General features: G+C 35.4%; 1 protein-coding gene across 5 annotated transcripts in view; it reads left to right on the forward strand.

The window, feature by feature from the left end:
• Window positions 1-24523, forward strand: part of BRWD3 (bromodomain and WD repeat domain containing 3) — a 120896-nt gene that overhangs the window by 74494 nt on the left and 21879 nt on the right. For all 5 annotated transcript variants that reach the window (XM_074277273.1, XM_074277275.1, XM_074277277.1 and 2 more), the window contains exons 20-31: window positions 3298-3391; window positions 5270-5410; window positions 10486-10562; window positions 11270-11447; window positions 12125-12241; window positions 15948-16055; window positions 18101-18225; window positions 18424-18506; window positions 22088-22199; window positions 22981-23042; window positions 23138-23293; window positions 23855-23975. In XM_074277273.1, coding sequence (XP_074133374.1) covers window positions 3298-3391; window positions 5270-5410; window positions 10486-10562; window positions 11270-11447; window positions 12125-12241; window positions 15948-16055; window positions 18101-18225; window positions 18424-18506; window positions 22088-22199; window positions 22981-23042; window positions 23138-23293; window positions 23855-23975 — 1374 coding nt within the window. The remainder of the gene's footprint in view (window positions 1-3297; window positions 3392-5269; window positions 5411-10485; window positions 10563-11269; window positions 11448-12124; window positions 12242-15947; window positions 16056-18100; window positions 18226-18423; window positions 18507-22087; window positions 22200-22980; window positions 23043-23137; window positions 23294-23854; window positions 23976-24523) is intronic.

A 24523-nucleotide genomic window follows, 5' to 3' on the forward strand; every position in this document is an offset into this window, starting at 1 on the left:
AGAATCAAGGACAGAGCCTTTTTTAAAAAAAGAAAAAAAACCTCTGAGGCTTATTGGATGTGACTTAGAGAAGTTTCCAGCAATAGAGACTTGTAAGGAGTGGTCAGATAGATTGGAGGAGAGCCAGGAGATAGCCTTGTAATAAAACAGAAGAGCAATACCCAGGAGATGAGGATGACCAAGTATTCAGGTTTGCAGAGAAGTCAAGCAGAATGAGGGTTGGGGGGAAAGAATGTTAAGTTTAGTAACTAAACTCTAAAGAAAAAAAAGAATGCTTGATATTTTCTTGCCTTCTTAATAACTGGCGCAGGAGAGAGAGGGAGAGAGACTTTGAACTGAAAATAAAAATAAAATGACATTGGTAAATTTAGAGAGTGTTGTTTCTGTTAAATAGTGCTGTTGGCAACCCCACCTTGTTGAAGATTTTATATGTAGTGAGAGGATAGTTAGTAGAGTTACCTATTAGAGACATGTTCCTTAAAGACCTTTTCTGAGAAAGGGAAAAGAAATAAAGAACAAGAAATAGCAGATAGTTGAATCAAATGAGGCTTTTTAAGAATGTAGGAGACCCCATCATGTTTGTAGCCAGTGGGGAAAGAGCCAGTAGATTGGAAGATATAGAAGAATGGTGAGAAAGTCTTGGATGGCAAATGGAAGGGCAATATCATGGAGATGGCAACAAAGGGATGCTTAACAAGCAGATACTTAATTATAAGAATTTGTTTTGTGTCAGGCTCTCTACTTAAGTACCAGAGATAAAAATTAAAAAGAAGAAAAGTCCTCACTTTGGAGAAATTTGCATTCTCATGAGGTGATACATGCAAACAACTCTCCAAAGAAGATATATACAGGTTGGATGCTGGCAATCTCTGAGAGAAGGCACTAATACTAAACATTTTGTGAAATACTTCTTTTTGAAGGTGAGGATTTAGGTGAGACCTGAAGAAAATGTGAGATTTGCGGGTGGTGGGAGTTTTATGGGGAGGAGAGAAATAAGAATTGGAAGGAGTGTCTTATAAGAAACGAGCAGTCCAGAGTCAATGGCTTTTTTGTGTATGTAGAATGAAATAATGTGTAAGTGGACTTGAAAGGTAGGATGAGGTGAGGTTATGAATGGTGTAAAAGCCATGCAGACAACTCTAAATTTGATCCTTGGGGTGATAGGGAACTGCTGCAGTTAGGTAGTGACTTTATAGAAGTCCCTTTCAAAGCTGAGTGGAGGGTATATTAGAGCTAAGAGACATGTCAGTCAAGGAAATTAACCAGGAGGGTTAATTTAGTTGATGAGTCAGTGTCAGAGAAGAGAGGGGACATATAGAAATGATGAGGCAAAAGTAGAATGAAAGGATTTGACAAAAGATTGGATTGGATGGGGAGGGGTAACGAGGGAAAGATGATACCTACACTGGATCTATAGTAAGACTAGGGAAGTTGGCAAGAAGGGATGAAATGAGAGCAAGGATGCATGTAAAGGGGTTACCACAAAATAATATCTGAAAGGTGTCAGATTAGGAGGGGTGAAGAGGGAGCTATATTGGAGAATGGCCTCTTTTAAAAAAAAAAATTTTCATGGTAGTGTGAAGCAAAGGTCCTCAGCTAAGAGGCAGAGAGAGGGCCTGATGGAGACATTTAGGATAATTCCTATGTTGTGTGGTGTAGGGAATCACTCAGGAAGGTGTAAAAGGATTACCTTGGTTTCATGAGGACCCAACTGAGATTACATATCATAAATTTGTGATAGATTCAGAATAGTTTTTGGATTATCTGTAACTTAAGTAGCATGCGAATTGGAGGAAGGTAACCGATGGTAGGAGCAATCCAAGGTTTGAGCTGGGCAAGGCCTGATTGGTGGTAGGCTATTGCTACAGGCATCAAACTGGCTCACCAAGGAATTAAGAAAAGTAAGCAAGAGTGTTGCTAGTTTGCTGGGAAAGAACCAAAAGGTAGAGATCTTAGATGTGGTGGTGAAGAACAGGCTTAGGGGTTGTAAGGCACAGGGAAAGCTGAAATGATGAAAAATTATCATCTGATAAATAAGGGAATTTGAAAAAAAAAATAAAAGGCTGTCCAAAAAAAAAAAAAAGCTGCAGTTGAGATTTGGCCTAATATTGGGGCCACTGGAGGCCGTCTCAGTAATGAAGACATAGATGTACAGCCTGGTTCCACAGTTGGCCCAGTACTTCCCTAGAAAGCTATTGAAGGGAAAAGACCACAAGTTGGGCTCATAAAATCTTAGTAGTTTCCTTTCGCTAAAGATATTTACTGGCATAGTTCTTACTTGAGAAGTAGTTATTCACCCTTGATCACATAATAGACTCTTGTTGACTGAGTATATCCATATTCTGCTTTCTTTGCTCTGTATCAATAGATATATGCCTTGGCATATTTCAATGAATTCTTTGTACTGGTTCTTTCTTTCTTCTTCTTCTTCTTCTTCTTCTTTTTTTTTTTTTTTTTTTTAATTTTATTTTAATAGTTTTTATTTACCAGATATATGTATGGGTAATTTTACAACACCGACAATTGCCAAACCTTTTGTTCCAACTTTTCCCCTCCCCCCCAATACTGATGGCAGGTAGACCAATACATGTTAAATATGTTAAAGTATAAATTAAATACAATATATGTATCTATTGGAACTGATTTGGTTCATTTCATTGTTGAAAATGGCCACATCCATCGGAATTGATCATCATATAGTATTGATGTTGAAGTATACATTTCACTCAGCTTCAGTTCAAGTCTCTCCAGGCCATTCTGCAATCATCTTGTTGGTCATTTTTTACAGAACAATAATATTCCATAATATTTATATATACTGGTTATTTCTTTTGGCCAGTCATTCTTTAATTGATGACCACCTACTTTCTATTTTAAATGGAATATTGTGGCACATATGAACTCTTTCTTTTTCATTGATTCCTGCTTCCTGTCCAAACTCCCTCAGGTCATAATTCTAACTGCTCCTATAGCCTTCCCTGAAGTCAGCACTTAACATACCCTTCATGATCGAAGGAGGTCCAGGAACAGTCGAACCATCTGCCATCTTCAAAGGACAACTCTCTGGCTCCTGATACTCACTCTTTGTGTCTGGCCTCATTCCTTAATGAAGCCAGACACTCTTACCATACTCATATCCTTCCCATTTCAGTGATTCTGAACCTGGCCAAATCATTGTTACACCTACCCCTTATTATTAGAGTGTCTCTCTTTCCACTGCCTGTAGAGACTTTTTCTGTCCTTCATTCCCACTATGCATGCATTTTGGTGAATTTGTGTTGTTTTGACCTATTTTAGGGTACAGGAGGAGTGTCGAGTTGCCAAAGGTGAAAGAGAAGTTAATATTTATACTTTTGAAAAGAAAAGAAAACCATCCCACACCATCCAGCGAGTGAGTGTTTGATGATTAACCATTGCTTGATATGTGCTCTTTATAGATTTTGTAAATGTCTAGGGCTTTGGGACATAGTACAGCAGCAATTCTCTTGTAGTTTAAGACAAATTCTTTTTATTTGGCCCTTGTTATACAATTATAATACATGATTAGGCTCTCATTTCATCATATTTCTCAAATTGCCCTTTCAGAACAGGTTGCCACATCTTCCCAGTATCACGTCCATTATCTGGCTTAGTAAATGTCTCTTGAATTGAATTGTATTAAATGGTGATTGTAGTCATTGGCAAGCCTTGAGTTCTTTATTTCACCTGTGACAACGGTCACCCATTAAGTAGCCAGACTCTTTCAAAAGTTGCCTAGGCTGGAAACCTTGTGATGACTAGAGTAGGAAAAGAAGTAGGCATATTGAATCCATAATGGAAAGAATAAGTTGATGGCCAGATTTCTAGGAAGTCTTTTGGTTGGTCATTTTAGATAATTTTCCAAAAGCAAAATAAATAAATAAATTAAAAAAAATCCCAACCTTTATTGTAGATAGGTCATTTTAATGTTTGTATGTTCATGTTGTTTGGTTTTTTTTAGCTTATTGTTTTAACACTTACATTTGGTAGTATGATTTTTATATAGGTAGAATTTTTTTTCCCAAAGCAATCTTAAGCACTGCTTCCAGTTATTCTCTTCCTTGTAATCTAGTTTGTTAAAGGACAGAATGATCTAAAAAGAGAGATGCAATTTAGAAAGATTTTTGTTCACACTCAAAATGGGACTTTTTCTTTTGAGTATAAGAATAATAACAAATATTTGCTGAGGAACAAAGCTACTTCAAAATTTTTCCTTGTCATCAATTTTTACAAGACTTTTAAATTTGCTTTTGAAAAATGATAATTTAACATTTAAAAAGTGGCAGAAACATTTATGATTTTTTCATGATTGACTGTTAAAAACATGTGGTGTCTCTGTTCAAAAGACCTGTGTGATGTTGGACAAGTTAATCCATGTTCTTGCACCTCAGTTTCTTCAAAAGAAAACTGAGTATTTTGGGTTCGATGGCCTTTGAGATCCATTTTATTTCATATTTTAGGCTATATGATCCTATATAGCTCACCTTCTAAGTGTATACATTTTCTACTTTTGAACCTTCATTCCAAATTCATCCATAGATATCCAATGTGTATCTTGTTCACTCCTTCTGGGATGGAACTTTGAGGATTAAGTCTAATCTTAATTGATGTTGGACACGGTATACCTCAAGCAAACTGGTGTCTTAATGTTAGGGTTGTGCTGTAGTCTAAAAACCAAATGGTAAATGGTTTGTGATTGAAGTTTTAAAATCACTTTCCCTTCATATGTAATTGCAATTTAGGTTTAACTGTAACATTCTTATTAGTCCTTTGTTGACTATAACAGTTATGGGTTGGTAATTTATATAAAACATCGTTTTATGATGTATTTGATGCAGTTATAGCCTACTTTTTTAGTGATACCTCTGAAGATTTTTTTGGTTAATTACCAATACCTGCTTTATTTTGAAAGTTAATTTTCTTTGCAAATTTTTAACTCTTCAGTCCTGTTTCAATTGTTTCCTTATGTTTAATCAGCAAAATTACAACTTAGAACTGGATGTTTGGTGTTTCTTCTAATTTGATTATGATGTCCTATGAACATGAAGACTTCAAGATTTAAATGACATGTTATGCATCAGAATCCTAAATTCATCTTAAGCATTTTCCATTATTTTATATTTTTCCAAATATTTCTTTTCATTCTCTAATTGCTTACATTTGTGGATATGTCCATGCAATATTCATGAGATTCAAATCTTGGGGTTTTTTTTTTTCCCCTTTTAATTTCCTCTTCACTTGTTTACCATAGACTGATTTTCAACCTGGTAGTGGACGATCTTTACGAAGAACGCAGCGCAAGCGCCAACATGCTTACCAAACACGCTCTACCATACCACAAGTATCAAGTCAAAGTGCAGCTGCCCAGGAAGAATCAGAAAGCTCCTCAGAGGTTAGACATATGTCATTCCTTTTATAATGAGGTTTTTATTAAATTTGCATTTTTAAACAGTTTACATCTTGAGACCTATTTATTTCCTATTTCTCTCATTTTCTTCTCCCCTTGACATTTTTACTTCATTTCATTTCAGGGAATTTATTTCTTTTGCAAAAATATGACATTTCTTACTTCACACCCTCAGGTCAAGCCTTGGACTATCAGCAGTGACCTTCTGATCTCTCTGCCTCGCATCTCTCCAGGCTATTGTTATTGCTCATTCCCTCACTTTTTAAAATTCAAGGGTTCCCTGTTACAGTTAGAATCAAACATAAATTCCTTTGTTTGGCATTTTACCTTCCTTCCCACTATTACCCGCAAAGACCCCTGCCTACTTTTCCAGTCTTGTTTTATATTACAGTTACTTTTTGTTCTTTGCAGTCTCACCGTACTTGCCTCTGCCTACTGATCTCAACTCTGGGCGTGCTCCATCTGCTATCTCCTTTCAGTTGTACTGATTATCCCTTATTCTAGGAATTTACTCCCTTTTCACCTCTGTAGTTGGACATTCCAGTTTTCCTTCAAAATTCAGCTCAAGTGCTACCTACCTGTTAAATGTCCTGATTGCGCCACTTCTCCATCCCTCCAGTCTTGCTAGCAAGTTCACTACCAAGGTTTTTTATACTGATGATAAATTTTCTTGAAGGCAGGCACCACTTCTTTTTCATCTCTAGCAGAGTTTAGTGCACTGTGGCTGACTCCTGTTAAATTTTTACTAACGCTTTCTTAATTGATTGGCTGTGAGAAAGCAGTCATAGTCAGGTTGGGGTGGGGAGAGCGGAGAAGGAGGGGGAGTTGGAAGGGAAAAAAGGGGGAGGAAGAAGAGGTGGCAGCAGCGGCGGTGATGGCGACAGTGGTGATGGCGGCGGTTGCAGCAACTGAAGGGAGCGAGGCTGGGAGAAAGCTTTTGAGGCTTGGGTTCTCAGTTCTCTTGTGTCAGTTATAAGTTTTGTGACCTTGAGCCAAAATCAGTTAGACTAAATGATTCTCAGGGGCTGGAATGGAGAAAACAGAACCAAAGAGAATAGGGAGGTGAAACTAAAGATTATGCAAGAAAATAACATTAGTACCCCATGAGTTCAGGTGGACTTTGCCCAAGCCGACACCATAAAATGTACCTCCCAACGTACTGAAAGAACTGGGGGATACACTTACTGAGCAGCACAGCTATGAGCATGGAGAACTTGAGAGCTTTCTTGATTTTCAAACAGGTAAGATTGTAAAGTTTTTGAATTATAGATCTAATAAGTAGACTTTAGTTAATGGTAAAACCTTATTCTGTTATTAATTAGATAAGTCCTACCTCTGTGAGTATAGGTAAGAGAGATTTCTCTGTTCTAGGTAAGCGTTCTACTAATTTAGGTGAGTTTCCTTTACTAAGGAACTCTCTAGACCAAATCTAGCTACCATTTACTTGTTTTTAAATTGACTCCACTCTGCACCCTGCCTCCAAAGAAAAAGGGTGGTAAATAAAACATTGACAAAAGGAGTCAGTTGAGTGATTTTTCAGATTTGTCTGAGTCTTCATGAGCCCATTTGGAGTTTTGTATCCAGAGGTCCTAGAATAGTTTGCCCTCATTTCTTTTACAGAGGAAGAAACTAAGGCACTCAGGTGAAATGACTTTTTCAGGGTCATACAGCCAAGAAAGTGTCAGAGGCTGATTTGAAGTCAGAAATTGGAGTCTTCACTTCAGGCTCTACACTTTTGCCACTGCAGCGCCACCTAGCAGCTTAGCAAATGAAGGCTTGATAATAAAAGTCTTGTGAGGATTTTGTAAAAAGCCTTTCGTATTCCTGTGAGGAAAAAGGCAGTGAACTGCAGCTCTGTTTAGATTCTATGGTTAGAGAATCGTGGGCAGGTCTCTCAATGATGAGATTGTCTCTTTTAGTTCCCTGATGGCTGATGAGTTTGAAGCTCTGCACTGGCTTAGGGCTGGGCAAGGAAGTTCCAGTGAAGTTGATACTAACTTGAAGCAATCTTGGGAGGGGGCAGCCCCATCGTTCGATGAGTCTCCTGCTCCTTTTCCCATGATAAGTCTGTATGGAGACAAGGCAGGGTGGTGACGTGGTATTGCCTTTCCCAGATTAGGTTCTTCCTTTAACCCTCTCCAGCTTCTGGCAGTGGGCTTGATAGAAACTAGGAAAATGAACTAGGGGATAGAGTCAACTTAGTAAAAGCAAGACTATTCAGCTCAAGATCACTGTTTCCTAAATTCAGATGGGATAAGCCAAAAGCTTTTAAGGTACATGGATTTCTAGTTGATTATTTTCAAAGCAGTTTGAAATGAGCCGCTCAAATTCACTGTGGAATAAGCACAGCTGAATTGGAGTATCTCCATTGGAATCCTGCTTCTACCACTTCCTAGCTCTTTGATGTTGGGCAAGTCACTTGATTTTATGGGCTTGACTTGATTTCTTCCTCTTTTAGATAGGCACCCATCTCGCTTTTAGGGCACTTTGTGAAACTTTCCTTCCTGATAACACTTTTGGTAAGAAGAACCTTAATGTGGAGAGCTTCCCTGAGTGCTGGGTGAGAGGCCTTGAAATTGCCATGTGAGGTCTGTGTGAAGGAACTAGCCAGAGATGCTTTGTGTGATAGGATTTATAATAGATATTGGTCAATATTTGAAGGATTAAGGAGGGATTAAAATTATTTTGTGTGATCCTTGCTGAGCAGAGGTAGAAATTAGAATATATTGGAGGCAAATTTGAGCTCCATGTAGGGAATAGCTGCTTAATAATTACAGCTATAATGATACAAATGATACCTGCTTTTGGATGTATATACAAGTCTTGGCTGTGCTCTGTGGACTCTGGGATCTTTTTCACAACTGCAATTCTCTAATCATATTCCCTTTTATCATTTTGAAGAGACCACATTGTAGAACAGAACTTGTATATTTATTAAATCAAAGTATTATTTAGTTGGTCTGTTTGTTGCCAAAATGCTTCCAAAATTATTTATTTATGACAGTTATTGATAATATTCATAGTTAATGACAGTAAGAAACTGAAATGCAAATGGTGTGCATGAGCTATGACACATGAAATCCATACAGTATGCATATTTTGTCTTAATTGCATTTTTGTCTGGTAGGTCCTTTATGGTTAGGTAAAAGTCATATGTAGAATGATACAACAGAAGATAGAATATATCCAAACAGCTTGTTGTAAGTTACTCCCCTCCCATTTTATGGGACTGAGGAAGTATGACCAGACTTGTATCATAAGCATGTTAGAGGGGATAATCTTCAGTAACTACGGCTAGAAGAGCTTCTGAACAAATGATAGTGAGGTTTACAAAAGAAGAACTGTATAATTTGTGAGACAAAAAATGTCAAATCATTTGTATAAATAGCAATTAGGAGAACAGCAAACTGGGAAGTGATCTTTGCAGCCATTTTTTTCCAGTATGGGTCTGATAATCAAAACAGAGGGAATTGATATTAATATGTTAGTATAAGATCCATAATCTAAAAAAGGTACAAATGAGGAATTTTCCCCCCAAAAAAACAAGCCATCACATGAAAATATAAGGGAACGTGGAAAACAACTTGACAAAACTTCTCTTTCTGTCCTTTGCCTTACTTTCCCATTTATTTTCACCTGTGCTTTAACTTTTTTTTTTTTCTCACAGTGATGTGATGCTTGTGGTACTGTTGGACTTTTTTGATGTAAATTTTTAAAACTTAAACAATTTAAAAAATATTTTGTTGGTGATTTTCCCCTTATTTCTTTTCCCAATGCCTCACCTTTTTCACAAAAGACAGTCAAGCAAAACCCAGGGATACCACCTTCACCTTACCTGACAGTATGTCATGCTACACCTGTAGTCTTCCACTCCACTGTAGGATTTATCAGTTTTTTAAAATGTTATAATATTTCCTCTACATTTGTTTCACTTGGTTTACATGTTTAATAATAACCAAAGATTTGGCCACACTGGGTTCTATGGAAATTAAGAGGCATCACCAATATTTATTGCAGTTATTTTTATTTCTGAACTAGTTCTAGATTTTTCAAACACTGCAATCATTTTTATTAGGTTTCTTATTTTAAATTCCACTGACAAAGTAATGAGTGTTGGACCCCTATTATTTCCCATAAGCTTTTAGGCCAAATCTTTGGTTATTGGGCAATTCAAGGTTCAGGACTGACAAGGGAGGGAGGTATGAACCAAATTTCCTTGCTCTACAGCCCACAGAAGGTATCCAATAAATAGGGCACTGTTGCATTCCTCTTCCAGGCTGCTCTCTAGGTTTTCTATACTATGTCCTACACCAGGTTGCCATTATCACAAATGTGGGCTTAACTTTTGATGTTTTGTCGACAGATTTCAACTAGTTTTGGAAACCAAGGTGCACAGAATTGCCCATAATCATAATTAATTCTCTCAATCTTTGTGATTTATCTCCCTGTTAAAAAATATTAAGACAATGCAATGAAGGCATATTCTCAAATTTCCTTCAAATATGTCTCTGTTTAGAATAATTCCTATCCCATTTGTTAATTTTAATGGAAGTAAGAACAAAGAACTTAAAAACATTTTTACCACAAGAATTTTGATAAATTAATAATTAAAAAGGGTATGATACTTTAAGAATGACCTAATCAAAAAAACACTAAAGACAAAGTTTGAGTATTTTTCCTGGTATAAATGAGTTTTCATTTATGATATATGAAGAGATATCTTCCAGTATTCCGGTTAAAAAAATTCTTACGAATATGCTCCCAGTCATCAAAGTCCAACAATTTGTTAAAATACATTAGAAGAACATTATATATCAATTCAAGAATCTGAAGTCAACCCACCCAGTAAGTGGGACATCTTTAGCATTGCAACTGGGGAACTATTGTGGAGGGAATACAATTGTCTACACTCTCCCATATTTCTCATGGAGGAGACCTCTCGTAAGCTAACGAGAAATTGCCCTGTGTTATAGATGTTGTGAAAACAGGTGTTGTAGCAGAACAATTGAGGTATGATGATTTGAGGAAACAGTGGTGACTCGATTTGATTTTGATTACAGGAAGAGGAAACTGGAGGCACAAGTGATGCATCTGCAGATGATGTTGTAGCTGAATGGCAAATGGAAAGTTCTTCCAGGTACTTTTATAACCATGTTTATCCAAATTTTTCTTCTGTATTGGTGAAGATAGATCCTGAAAGTTTATGAATTTGCTAAAATACAAATTAAAATAATGTGTCTCAGCACTACACATGCGAATTATATTTCAATTTTTGAGATAATAGTGTTATTTAGAAAGTCTCTGCTCAGAATCTATTTCATTCATATTGCTTTTTGGATTTTTTAAGGTGCCTTCTTTTTTTTACTCAAAAAGCATTTCACTAGAAATAATTCAATACTGTAGTTAAAATTTTTCTCTTTCTGCTGACACAAATACTCATCATGTATACATTTTTAAAAATGAACTTGTGAAATTTAAATGTAAACCAACATAGTATTTTTGTTTTTTTGTTGTTTGCTTTTTTTTTTCCTCATTTTTTTTCCTCGTTTGATCTGATTTTTCTTGTATAACATGATAAATTGGAAATATTTAGAAGAATTGCATGTGTTTAACCTGTATTGGATTTCTTGCTGTCTAGAGGAGGGAGGGAGAAAAATTTGGAATACAAGGTAAGGTCAATGGTATAAAAAGTATCTGCATGTATTTTGAAAAATATAAAGGTATTACATTTAAAAAAAAAAAAGAATTTAATGTGAACCAAACAACTACTTTTCAGTGTTAAGCTTTCTGTACGTTTTTGGTTTTTGTTTTTGTTTTTTTTGTTTTTTTTTTTTTAATTTGCAGTGATTCATCAAGTGATTATTCTGATTGGACAGCAGATGCTGGAATAAATCTGCAACCTCCAAAGAGACAAACCAGGCAGACAACACGGAAAATATGTATCAGCTCTGAAGAAGAGAATTTGAAGGATTCTAAATCACTAGAAGCAAAGAAAAATAAACCAAAACAGACAAGAAAAAAGGTCTGGAATTTTGGCTAGATTCTTTGGCCTTTCATATGTTTTTAGTATTGAAAGACTCGATGGATTTAAAATTCACTTTGTGATTACAAAATTAGTTTTAGACTATGGTTTTTTCCTTTTCTCAAAAGGCAGTTTTTGATCTTTGGATTGTTTCACATTGTCAGAGTTAAAATATTCATTGCAAATTCTTTCAAGTCTTGAATTTATATCAAATTTTTTTTTTTACCTCTATGAAAAGGTAGCAAAAAGTAAATTGCATGGTATATAATTCCTTTTCTAATAATTTTTTGTTTCATTTTATAGACAATTTTATCTTTCCTTCTTAACCTTAACCTGATGATAACTTGTGATCCTTTATTTTGTAAAATACTCTAGCACTTTACAAATCTGTTCATTGATAGATCTATTGAGATACAGTATCAGAAAAGGATTTACATGGATTGCAATTGATACCATGTACTCTCATAGCACAGATTAAAATAATTACCATTTCTTGCTTCAGTGTGATTAATACCTGAAAGGATTATCTTGTCATGGAATTTTTTATTAGTCCTTGAAGGACAATGTTTGAAAATCAATCAGTAAGCAACACTATGGATCAGATAGATTTAGCATTTGATATGTGTCATTGTTTGTGTATTTATTATGACTCTAGGTGTTTTAATTTTATATTTAAGAAACCAAGCGGCCTGCCTGCAGTAACAGGTGAACCCAGTGAAGAATGGCTTGCACCTCAGTGGATCTTGGACACTCTCCCACGCCGTTCCCCATTAGTTCCACAGATGGGAGATGAGGTGATTTTTGTTGATTGGTTTGCGCAGTCATTAAAATTATTACTTTCTATAATGATCTCACTTCTAATAGTTGAGTTGAAAAGATATTTGTGTGTGGGTTTGTTTTTCTTTTTTAATTGAAGGTTTTTAATTTTCAAAAGATATGCATAATTTTTCAACATTAACCCTTACAAAACCTTGTGCTCCAATTTCACCCCCTCCCCTACATACCATGTAATCCAATATATGTTAAATCCAATGTAGGCATACATATTTATATAATTATCTTGCAGCACAAGAAAAATCAAATCAAAAAGGAATAAAAATGAGAAAGTAAAATACAAGCAAACAACAACAAAAACAGTGAATGTGCTATGTTGTGGTCCACACTCAGTTCCCACAGTCCTCTCTGTGGTTGTAGATGGCTCTAAATCAGAAGGTTATTGGAATTAGTCTCAATCATATTGCTGAGAAGAGCCACATCCATCAGAATTGAGCATCTTATAATCTTCTTGTTGCCATGTACAATGATCTGTCTCTGCTCATTTCACTTAGCATCAGTTCATGTAAATCTCTCCAGGTCTCTCTGAAATCATCCTATTAATGGTTTCTTATAGAACAATAATATTAAATAATATTCATATACCGTAACTCCTTCAATCGTTCTCCAACTAATGGGTATCCACTCAGTTTTTAGTTTCTTGAACTTACAAAAAGGGCTGCTACAATCATTTTTGCCCATCAGTCCCTTTCCTTGAGAACATATTTGTAAGTGCACATGAGAACAAAAGTAGGAACAAAAACTCAGAGAAATCTTTGAAATTTGCATTTTGAATTTCCAAAGAGATAGGCAGATTTATGTATAGGTTCTGTTTCTGTTGTTCTACATGAAAATGCCCATTTTATTTGGTATTAGTTTAAAACAACATCTTTTAAAATTTGTTTTTTAATTTAAAAAAGAAACTATTGCCATTTGAGCCTATATCCAAGTTTTAATTCTGGAAGATTGGCATTTTTTAGAATATAATCAATTTAATTGGAAACGTTTTAAAAAAACATAAAAGCTCTCCTTCCTTTTTGTCATTTTTTTGGAATAAATTAATGAATGTAATTTACCAGAATCATTGGCACAAAATTTAAGGAAATCTCCAAACAAGAAATCATAGCTCTTAATTTTTTTTTAATGGAAATTGTGATGTTATCACTGAAGAACCAGAAGGCTTATATATCATTTCTCCATTGTTAGCAGAACTTCAGTTTTGATTGCTGGCCGAATATTCCTTGGCTGAGAGAGACAGTTTGTTGCTTAAAATGTACTTAAAGCCTTTATACACAGGTAGAACTTTGAGGGTGTTTGTGCTCTATGCTTTGCTGGCTTGGAAAATTTTTGATTACTACTACACTGGTTAGGAGTCAGCTGAAGACAGCCTTTGTTGAGCAAGGAGATGTTGAAAGTATCTGCAACGTCAGAAGTGCTTTGCAAGACTTTGTTTAGAAAGTTTGATTTTTGATTAAGTATTTTGTTTAGTGCAAAAGGTCCTAAGAACTACATAATTTTTTGACTATCTTACAAACACTAAAATTTGTTGGTTGTTTTGATGAGAGACCTTGCTTCATCTGCAATGGAGTCAATATCCTTCTGGTTGATACATTAAGTATAAGAACTGAAAGCATTTCCATTTTGGTCTTATAGAAAGACATCAGACATCAGAGCAAAATTGAAGAGTAGCTTATAGGCTTAAAAATTAAAAAACCCAAAAAACATTAGCACAAGTGATATCCTCATGCCCAAAGGTCACAAGAAACATCAATAAACAGGATATTTAATAATCTTAATTTGTATTTCTCATGATGCCTTAGGAGTGTTGTAAAGCTAATAATAGTTTTGTACCAACATGTTTCTAAGGTTGAAGAAGTAGAGAAATTCTATGAAGAATTTGACAATTTAATCCTAACTGACATTTTTTCACTTTTAAAATTCAAATTTCATTTAATATGAACTTAACAAATATTAAAAATTTTACCCTACTATCCCGTTCCCTTACCTCTGTCTACTTCCAGACTTCTCTGTGCATTTATTGTTTTATTCTTTAGTTGTTGGCATCAACATCTCAATTTTCCTATCTCTTTCCTTTGAGGAAATGCATTCTTTGATTGTATCCTTTTAACCAATTATATCCAGTTTGCTACTTGGTGACAATAGGGAAGAGGTAGACACGGGATTATGGTGAAAGGCATGTAGAATTATGTGGTTTGGGAACAGAAGGCAAGTGATTGAAGATTATTTAGCATCCTCAATCCTGCGTTCCATGTCGACTCTTTTTAGGATCAATGTCCAAAAGCCCTGGGATTAGTGAACTCCAAATAACTTTAAAAAATGAAATGAAATCTGAGAGCAAAAAATGACATAGTGATGTGGTAGTTATGTCTAAATTACACAATCAGATCAATTGGTAAGAGTAAAAGCCAAATTTAAGATCAAGTTGGATGAAAGAGTATAGATTAAAATGATCCCAGTCTGTCTATTTGACTAAGCTACTGTTTTATTAGTGTGGTGTCTATATTCAAATAGATGTTTGATTTTGAAAAATAGGAAATAGATGAATGTCAAGTCTAGCTTAATTACAATTTTGTGGGGAAGTAATTCACTTTCACAGGGAGATCAAAAGAAACCCAAGAAAACACTTTTATCCAAAAAACACTTACATATCTCTTTGAAAATAAAAATGGAAATTAAGGTATAACACTAGTTGGAAGTATGAAGTCATTTCCAGCCCACACATTTTTATAACTGAAAATCAAAAGGGATCCACAAACTGGTTTTTCAGACACATATTTAGATTATTCACATAATTGATAGTAACGGAAGGATCACATTTTAGTGTATCAGTATGTTAGTTGGAAGTGGAAATAGCATTCAAGGAAAGCAAGGTGGGAAAAGAAACTGGACCCAGAGGGCAAGAATACATCCCTGCTAGAAAGGATAGAATTTTCAATACATTCAAGTTATCTCAGAGAAGGGTGAATTCCCAGAGAACAAGCATGATCATGGTATCAATACCTCCAAATGAAACCATGCAAATCTAATGTGGTAGCAATTATTCAAAATTGGCTAATTAGTAACCCTGTGGCTATTTTCATTAAGTCCTGAATTCTGTCCTTTTAGTTTCTTTTAACATATCAGGGTAAGTCCCAAAAATATATTCATCCTCATAATTGAAAATTAAGTCAATGCTTAAAGTACCCTTTGAAAGTAGTAGCATTTACATAACTCCTGCAGTTCTGTAGTGTGCTGATTTATACTACTGAGCAGTTGACATTTTTACATTGGACTCTTATCTAGTTGTATTTTATGTGAGGGAAACCTCATCCCTTTTTTAACTATGAACATACCAAATATTCATGGTTAATGGTTGTGTGTTTGGAAAATAGCTTATATTGCAGATAATGTTGTAGGAAAATCTGCCTTAATGAAAAGTCACTTCTAAAATGCTTATTAAATAGCATGTTTCTCTGTTGTCTTCTGTCTTTTTTTGTGTGAATGATTGCTGTTACCTAGTCATTAAATCATTTAGGCATTCTGTTTTGTTTTCCTCTTGTAGTACATAGGTCTTAAGGATGAGCACTGGGGCATTTTGATGCGTGACACAAACAGAAGATGATGCTTGGTAGATTCAGAATGCCATATTCTTCAATAACTTTTTTTTTCCTTTTTTCCCTCCCCTAGCTTATATATTTTAGGCAAGGCCATGAAGCTTATGTGCGGGCTGTAAGAAAAGCAAAAACATACAGTATTAATTTACAGAAACAACCATGGAATAAAATGGACCTCAGGGTAAGCTTACCAAGTTCACAAACCTATGTCTCTGATGTACCATTGCAAATGAATTCAGTGACCTCTTGACAGTTTTATAGGCTTGTTCTTTTGAACTCTTGCAATCATCTCTCTCCTTCCTACTTCTCTTCATTTCACAGAGTCAGATGAGCAGTAGTTCTAAAACACAGGGCACATCCTATCGCTCTTATGCACAGAATATTTAGTGACTTCCAGACCTTTCACAAGTATACTCCTGTAGTCAAGTCTCCCTAATAAACTTTAGAACATTCTTCTTCCATACATTTCCTGTATCCTCCCACTTCTGGGAAGTCCTTGTTAGAGTCCCCATTCAAACTGCTGTGGGTAGATTGCTGTATTTGGAGTCAGGAGAACTCTGATTACATATTGCCTCAGACACTTAATAGCTCGTTGACCTTGAGCCAAGTCCCCTTTTCTCAGCCTCAGTTTCCTCATATGTAAAATGGGGGAGAAGAAAATAAGACCTACATCACAAGGTGGTTGTTAGGGTCAAATTAGTTAAAACATGTAAAGTGCCTCGAGTGCCAAGTGTTTTCTTGATTTATATCCTTTCAAAAAGAGCAAAAGTTCCTTGAGGTCACTCAGTCAGTAGTTCTTGAATTGCCTAATTAGTGTTCACATATACCAAACTTGTATTGTATTGTAGTGGTTACCATCAGGGCTGCAAACATAAAATAAGCAGGAATAGTCCCTCCTTTGGATGATTGGCAGTGGCTCTGCTCTGCCAGCCGCATGATAGCCGAAGGGGTAGGGGCAAAGTCCAAGGTAGTGGTTGGAGGGAATGGTCCAAGTAGAAGTCAATTTGGCTTGGAGTCATTTAAGAAAATGACCTATGGCGTCCAGAGTTCAATTCAAAGTGTTGTGTCATATTTCTACTTTTTAATTTAATTTGAATTTTTTTTCCATTCTCTTCTGTTTTTTCTGTTTATCCTAATTGAGAGACTCCTACTTGGTCTAGTGGTAACAGCTGTAGGAAAAAGGAAGTTAGGAGTGAGATGAGTGTTTAGGAGAAAGATGATTGTGATGGGAGTTCGCTTTTGTAGACTACTTCAAGATTTATGTAATGGTTTTTCAAAAATGATTTTATCCTCCTAGCAACTGTGAAGTTGGTGCTCTTATCACTAGTTTATAGTTGAGGAAACAGGCTAAGAGAAGCTCAAGGCTTTGTCTTTAGAATCAACCTCATGCCCGTTTCTAGAAAAAAATCTCCCATGTTTTTGTGTTCTGCATATTTTACCAAGTATTTGCAGGATAGAAAACATTTGACAGGCCTTCACAATGGTTTGGATGCTGTGAGTGAGCAAGGGTGTGGCGACAAGGACAACAATCTCATTGTTGGGAGCCTGGCTGAATGGGAAGATTTTGTGCCCTTTACGGTAATGGGGAAGTTAGAAAGAGAGGAAGATTTAGGAGCCAAGCCAGTGAATTTACTTTTGGATATGTGTTTTTAAGGTGTGTATGGGACATTAATAGCTGGCAGCTACTAGGAGACAGTAAGAAGATGTGAGGCTAGAGGTCAGGAGGGAGTGTAGAGCTGGATAGATTTGAGAATCATCTATATAAAGCTGGACCTTGAATCCATAGGGGCTGATGAAGTCATCATGTGAGATTGCATAGAGGGAGAAGCAAGCTTTGTGGGGCACCCATAGTTAGTGGGTATGACATGGATGAAAATCTAGCAAAAGAGGCTGATACACCACGAACATTGGTTGAATTAGTTTCTCCGATACAGATAAAAGCAGCGACATTTTAGTTTAGTAGTAGAAATTTGAAAGGTGAGTGAAAAATTAAGTTCTTGGGACACTAGGCACTGTAGTTGAGACTTCCTCTGCAGATTTAGAAATAGGGTTAAGAAGCTGAATGGAGGTCTTTGAGAAAAGCACATGATGGAATTATCCATCAAAGTACATTCTAGCCCTGTGATGGTAAAAATGGGAAGTTTACAGACCCTCCTCATAATAAAATAAGATATGTATGTAATGCAAATCCATCAAAAAGTATTTCTTTTGATTTCTTCTTTACAGGAACAAGAATTTGTAAAAACTGTGGGAATCAAATATGAAATTGGACCACCTACACTTTGCTGCTTGAAGCTCGCATTTCTGGATCCCATCTCGGGCAAAATGACTGGAGAATCTTTTTCCATTAAGTAAGTAGCACACTCTGGTCATAGAATTTTACTTGTCTGATTCAGCAAAAAGTGGTTTTTTGTTTTTTGTTGTCACTTGTGATGTATTAGAAGAAATTCCCAAGGGATAATTTCTATTCTTGAGTACTGTCCTGGGTTACTGTAGAGTAACAAAGGGCATATTTATAGAAAAAAAAATTTTTTTTTTCCTCTACAAAGGTACCACGATATGCCAGATGTTATTGATTTCCTTGTTCTCCATCAGTTTTATAATGAAGCCAAAGAAAGGAACTGGCAGAATGGTAAGTTCTTGCCACCTCTTATAGCCAGTCTTTCAAGGTTAATAAGTGGGGATTTTCTTATTGTTGTTGACTAACCAATCTCAGAAATGCATTTGTATTAAAGCAAAAGGATGTAGTATTAATGGTGATAGCATAAATGTTATTAACTGCAAAATTGCATCAGGTTATCTCCATTGCTTTTCTTTCTTTTTTTTTTTTTCCTCTTGAGGCTGGGGTTAAGTGACTTGCCCAGGGTCACACAGCTAGGAAATGTTAAGTGTCTGAGACCAGATTTGAACTCTGGTCCTGCTGAATTCAAGGCTGGTGCTCTATCCACTGCGCCACCTAGCTGCCCCCATCTCCATTGCTTTTTAGTGTGTTGATGAATTCATTAAAGTGATTAGTGGATGGGATATTTGACATGAGATGTGTCTAGCACAGAATTTTGTTTCTGACATTTGTAATAAAGGAAAGTTGAATGAAGTCATGGGTTACTCTCTGTGACATAATTTCACAAAACTTGATAGTACACATATTCTCCATGGATCTAAATCAATGAATTTATGTTAACCTTTCATAGACCTCTTTGTTTTAATTCTCTACATCTCATTCCCTAACTGTTTAATAGCGAGAAGCCTGCAGGATATGCTCACTGTTGTGTAAAGGATGACTTCTCTTGGGTCCAGGGATTCTTCCTACCAACCCAAATATTAACATTGATCTTGTCGTTTTGGTCTTCAATTTTGTCTATTCTCAATTTTTCCAGCCTGAGTATCGTAAATAGAGATTCACACTACCTTAAATTACAGGTATCTTCAAGTCATCTAATTTAGGACTTCTTAAACTTTTGGTATCATGGACAATTTTGGCAAACTGATGAAGTTGAGTGATTATTTTTAAGCTTCATTTAAAAAAATAATATTTGAAGGAATTCCTTAATTTCCCATAGCTTAGTGAAAACCTTTTCCTATCTAAGTTTATGGTCCTTTGGAAATATTAAATGGAATGAGATATATAGGTCCCTCCTTAAGCCTTGATCTTATGCAATCCCTTCTTTTGCCACCTTAGTGAACTGTTAACCAAAAAAGTGAATGAATTTAGACTGTATTCACACAGTGGCTTAACTTTCCTTGGGATCATTTTATTAACCAGTTAGTCAATAAATATGTCAAGTATCTGCTATGTGCCAGGCACTGTGTTAGGCACTATTTCTTTTCACTAGACCTTCTCTAATTTCAGATGTAGGTTTTTTGAGTTGATATAATCAAAGCTTTCCTAATTATTCAGATTGAGATGCACCTTTGTTTTTCTGTAATCTGATTTGATGTTGATGATAATCATACCCTGTATTTTACTGGCCTTTCTGAACAAAGGAGAATCTTGGGCCTTTTTTTCTCTAAGTGTTTTGTCTGGGCACTTCAGGTTTTTTGGGTCAAAAACTAGTGACGTACCTTAGCACATTGATGATAATTCCTTGTGTAACTTCAATTCTGTCTTCTTGAAGTTTTTCTCTCTTTCTCTATTCACTATCCAGAAGGGTTGAATGCTTATATGAAAACTGGATATATGTCCCTTTGTTGTCCTCCATAGTCATTTGTACAACTTTTAAATGAGTCTCTCTCTACCCAGTTACCTTACTCTTTACAGAAGGGCCATGTATTTACCATGAATATTTTTCTATTCATAAAATGATCCTATTCACCATTGGAACTTATGAGCCAGTTCCTTTCCATGAATACTTTTTTCCCAAAATATTGGCGTGAAACCAAATAATAGATTTTTGTGGGTTGGTTTGTTTTTGGGTCTATATAATTATGCCCACTTGATTTGGCCTTTCTCAAAGTTTTTGTTTTATTTCTTAAAATAATGATTCTTGAATGAATATCACTCTGTCCATGTGTATGAAAACAAATGTACATGTGTGTTTGTATATTATTAGCAACAGACTGTATTGTTGAAAATAAACATACATGTGTTAATGCATCCATTTCAATAAGGTTTTAATTTTGCCTAAAGATGCTAGTCATTTTGTAATTTATGGCAGTTGCATTCTGCTGGGAAGCTTTATGGTAGTTTACAGAATAAGTCATTTTTACCACATGTGATAATATACCTTTTCATCTCTATAAGTGACATTTCTTAGTATATTCAGCTTTCCCATGCCCCACAAAGAAATCTAGTTTTTAGCATAACCAAACAATAACAGAACTACTTCTTGTCAACATAAGTAGCATTCCATGCCTTCATGTCCCAATATAGAAGGAATACTTGCTTTTTCTACTTTTTTTAAGCACCCCAAATTTTTCATTTAAATTAATGTTAGTTCCTGAACTTCTTTTCACCTTAAGTGTTAAGTGAATGAACACCTCTCCTCCCAAATAAAATAGAATCAACTTGTTCCTAGAGTAATCATTTCTTTTAGTTTAGTGGAAACAAAGAGAACAGTGTTTAATTGTGGATAGAGTCAGGGCAGGCTGAATTTATGTCTTCTCCCATATAATGTACTAGCTGTGTGATCCTGGGAAAATCATTTAATCCTTCTGTTAGTTCTCTTGTCAACTCTTCTAATCCTATAAAAATTGCAGATGAAATGCAGAGGAAATTTCTTCGCTGGTAGCTTTCTCCAGTGATGACCTCAAAATCCAGAACCTTTTTCTCTTAAGCCCACCTCCAGTAAAGGAATTCTGATGTTATGGAAGTATCTGTAGTGTAATTTCAGAAGCACTAAATTTAAATTAGAAAATTACCTCTAACTTACTGTGTTGCTTGACTTATGTGGTGTTCACTTGTTTGCTTGGTTTTTACAATGATGTGATTGAACTAGATGACTCTATGGTTCCAACCAAATCCTGGGGTTCTCTGATCTTGTAAACCATTGAAAAGATTTTTATATCTATATATACCATCAGTATTGGGCATTTCTTCCAGTGGTACAAATGTGATATCACCGCCTCTTTATCTGTGTGATTCTTACCCCGGCCCTTTCTGAAATCCTTCTTTGGAATTCCACCCAAAAGAAATGTTCAAGTTCCTGGGATAGTATTAGAATTTTATATATATAGTCTTGATTCCCTCCACAGTACTCTTCCGTTCCTCACATCTTAAACTTAGTTCCTTGAAGAAATTTCCAGCAAGTTCCTGTTAAGACTCATGTTTATCTAACTATAATTCTTAACCAACCTAGTATTCTGAATTTCTGAGCCAGAGCAAAGTAGTAACAGGATGGTATTCATCCCGTTAGCTTTAGGCACAGTGAAACATGATGCTATTTTAGGCAGTGTGACTTGGAAGAGAAACACTCAGTAGTGAGCATAACTGTTTTCTTTAATGATAAGTAATAGATACTTAAATCTGGAAAACAATAAATTATTTTCAGTATTGTATATTTAAGAAAATAGAGAAAAATATAGTATCTTTTGAAAAAATTCTTAGAAATTATAATTAGTTAAAATTATTTTAAGATGCTATGGTACTAGAAAAGTGTAACATTCTGTTAATCTTAAAAATGACTGCTTAGAATCCTTACATTTCTAGATATATAGATTTTAGTTCAACAAGATGTATGAATACCTTTTTAAAATTCTCTTTAACAAAAATTTTAGGTGACAGATTTCGCAGTATAATCGATGATGCATGGTGGTTCGGAACTGTGGAGAGTCAACAACCTTTCCAGCCAGAGTATCCTGACAGTTCTTTCCAGTGTTACAGTGTTCAGTAAGTATGGTTACAGTGATTATACATTTAATGCCACAATATGTAAATCCATGAATCCATGGCTTTTATAAATCTCATTGGGTATTTTCTGTGTGAGAATATTAAGCCATTATTTAACCACATCATGGTTGGCCCATTGCAAAAACCAAACAAGGACTCTTATTTTTTTCTTCTTCATATTTTTTTTTGTCTGTTTCTTTGTGTATTATACAAGGATTCTCTTCTGAGACCATCTTGCTATAAAATATGGCATTATGTGATTTGATGTAATTGATTAAAGTAGCAGGAAACATGCTGCATTTTATTTCATTTTGTATTTTGAGGATTCCTGATGAACATGAACACACTGTTCATCCTTAGATTTTTTTAATTGTTTTATTTCTAAGAAATCATTCAACAGAGCTTGATTTGGGCGTTTTACTCTTTACAGATTGGAAAAGACATTCCTAACTTTTTGGTCCATACCTAAGGGCAACAGGGGAACTGTCAAGTCATAGAATGAAGAAATTTACAGAATGGATCCCGTTCCCAAAGTTCTTTTTGACTCAGTATTAGATGTAAATTTGGGTTGAGAAGGTGAATAGGCTTCAGTAAACTAAATCTTAAAGTTGAAGGTCACTATCCGTAGTCCATGTTTATTTCTTAAGTTTAATTTTGTCTGGGCAAAATGCTCTCACAGAAGATTGCATTATACTTTTATAAATAGTACAAAGAAAATTCTCTCTTATGTTTGTCAAGATGAGTGCATGTGAATTTGATTTCTCTTATTGCTTTTTAATAGTTGGGACAATAACGAAAGAGAAAAGATGAGCCCCTGGGACATGGAACCAATTCCAGAAGGAAGTAAATATCCTTTTGAAAATTCATTCTTTTGAAACTATCATGGCCTTCCCCAGAAATTTAAGTTAATTGTTTCTGATTTATTTTTTTCCCCCTAGCTTCCTTCCCAGATGAAGTTGGTGCTGGTGTCCCTGTATCTCAGGAAGAACTGACTGCTTTGCTCTATAGGCCCCAAGAAGGAGAATGGGGGGTGCATTCTAGAGATGAGGAGTGTGAACGGATTATTCAGGGCATCGATCATCTTCTTACCCTGGGTATGATGTACTTAAAAGACTGAGTGAATTTATTTATAATCTGATCTCACAGTTTGTCATATTCAGCCAAACATTTCACTTAGTAGGGCAAATTTTTATTTTAGTATCAGAGCTTTTCAATACCTGTCCAAAGTAATGACTGATGTTCTTGGGGGATTAATGGCAAAGGTAGGCCTGCCAGATCTCAGGTACCTTTGTCCTTTCCATTTAATTATGACTGGCAGTAAGGAAGCATGGAATTTGTTCATAAAATATCCACAAAGTTCTTTGAAATGTGATTTTTCAAACCAAATTTTATAATTTCCCATTTGATTGTTCTAAAAGTGTGTTCTAACAAATTATTTGAATTTTCATTTGGAGGGGTAGATTTTATTCTTTCTATTCTGATTACTGCTTAATGTTTTTGTAAATTGAAACGAGCTCTAAACTCATTGTTCTGTGATATAGAACTGTAGCTTATTCCCTGTCCTTATAAGCATTGATGAGAAATGGATCTCATTTGTTAATAAAAAGTGTCATTCCGCATTTAACATTACCTTGTTTGATCTTGGTCCTTTGTAGATTTTGCTAGCCCTTTTGCTGTTCCCGTGGACCTTAGTGCCTACCCCTTGTATTGCACTGTAGTTGCTTATCCGACTGACCTCAACACAATTAGACGGAGACTCGAAAACCGGTTTTATAGGTTAGTTGAGTCCTTGTAATCTTTGTAGAAAATGTAAAACATCGGTCATGTGTTTTTCTTGGAGCTAATTTGAACCAATAATGTTTCTATTGTTGTAGTGGGAAATGAGGAATGGTTCAAAATAACTCATCTCAGTTTTGTCTAGTAAACTCGGATCCCTGATTCACATAATTAAAAAATAAAAAAAAAAAAGGTACATTATTCCAGCTCGAAAAAAGTAACTACTAGAACTTTTGTTTCTAAAACCATGTCTTTTAGCATTCTCTTTGAGAAAGTGTTCTTCCTTCTCTCCATTTTCTCTCATTCCCTTATAATCCTCTAAATCACTTTTTAGCCAGAACAGGCTAATTTCATTTTTATCTCAAATTTTGGTGTCCAGACTACGATTCTTAAACCCTAGTCCTATATTTGTTGTTCTAGTCCTACATCATCTTTTTTCTTCTTTTTCTGTGGGCATGTCAATCGTGCACATCAGCTTGATCACTTTTCATGTGTTACTCAAAGGTGTTACTTCAGATGGATTTTTTTTAAATCTCTAGAATATCTGC

The sequence above is a fragment of the Sminthopsis crassicaudata genome, chromosome X (assembly GCF_048593235.1).
Source record: "Sminthopsis crassicaudata isolate SCR6 chromosome X, ASM4859323v1, whole genome shotgun sequence".
Classification (NCBI taxonomy): domain Eukaryota; kingdom Metazoa; phylum Chordata; class Mammalia; order Dasyuromorphia; family Dasyuridae; genus Sminthopsis; species Sminthopsis crassicaudata.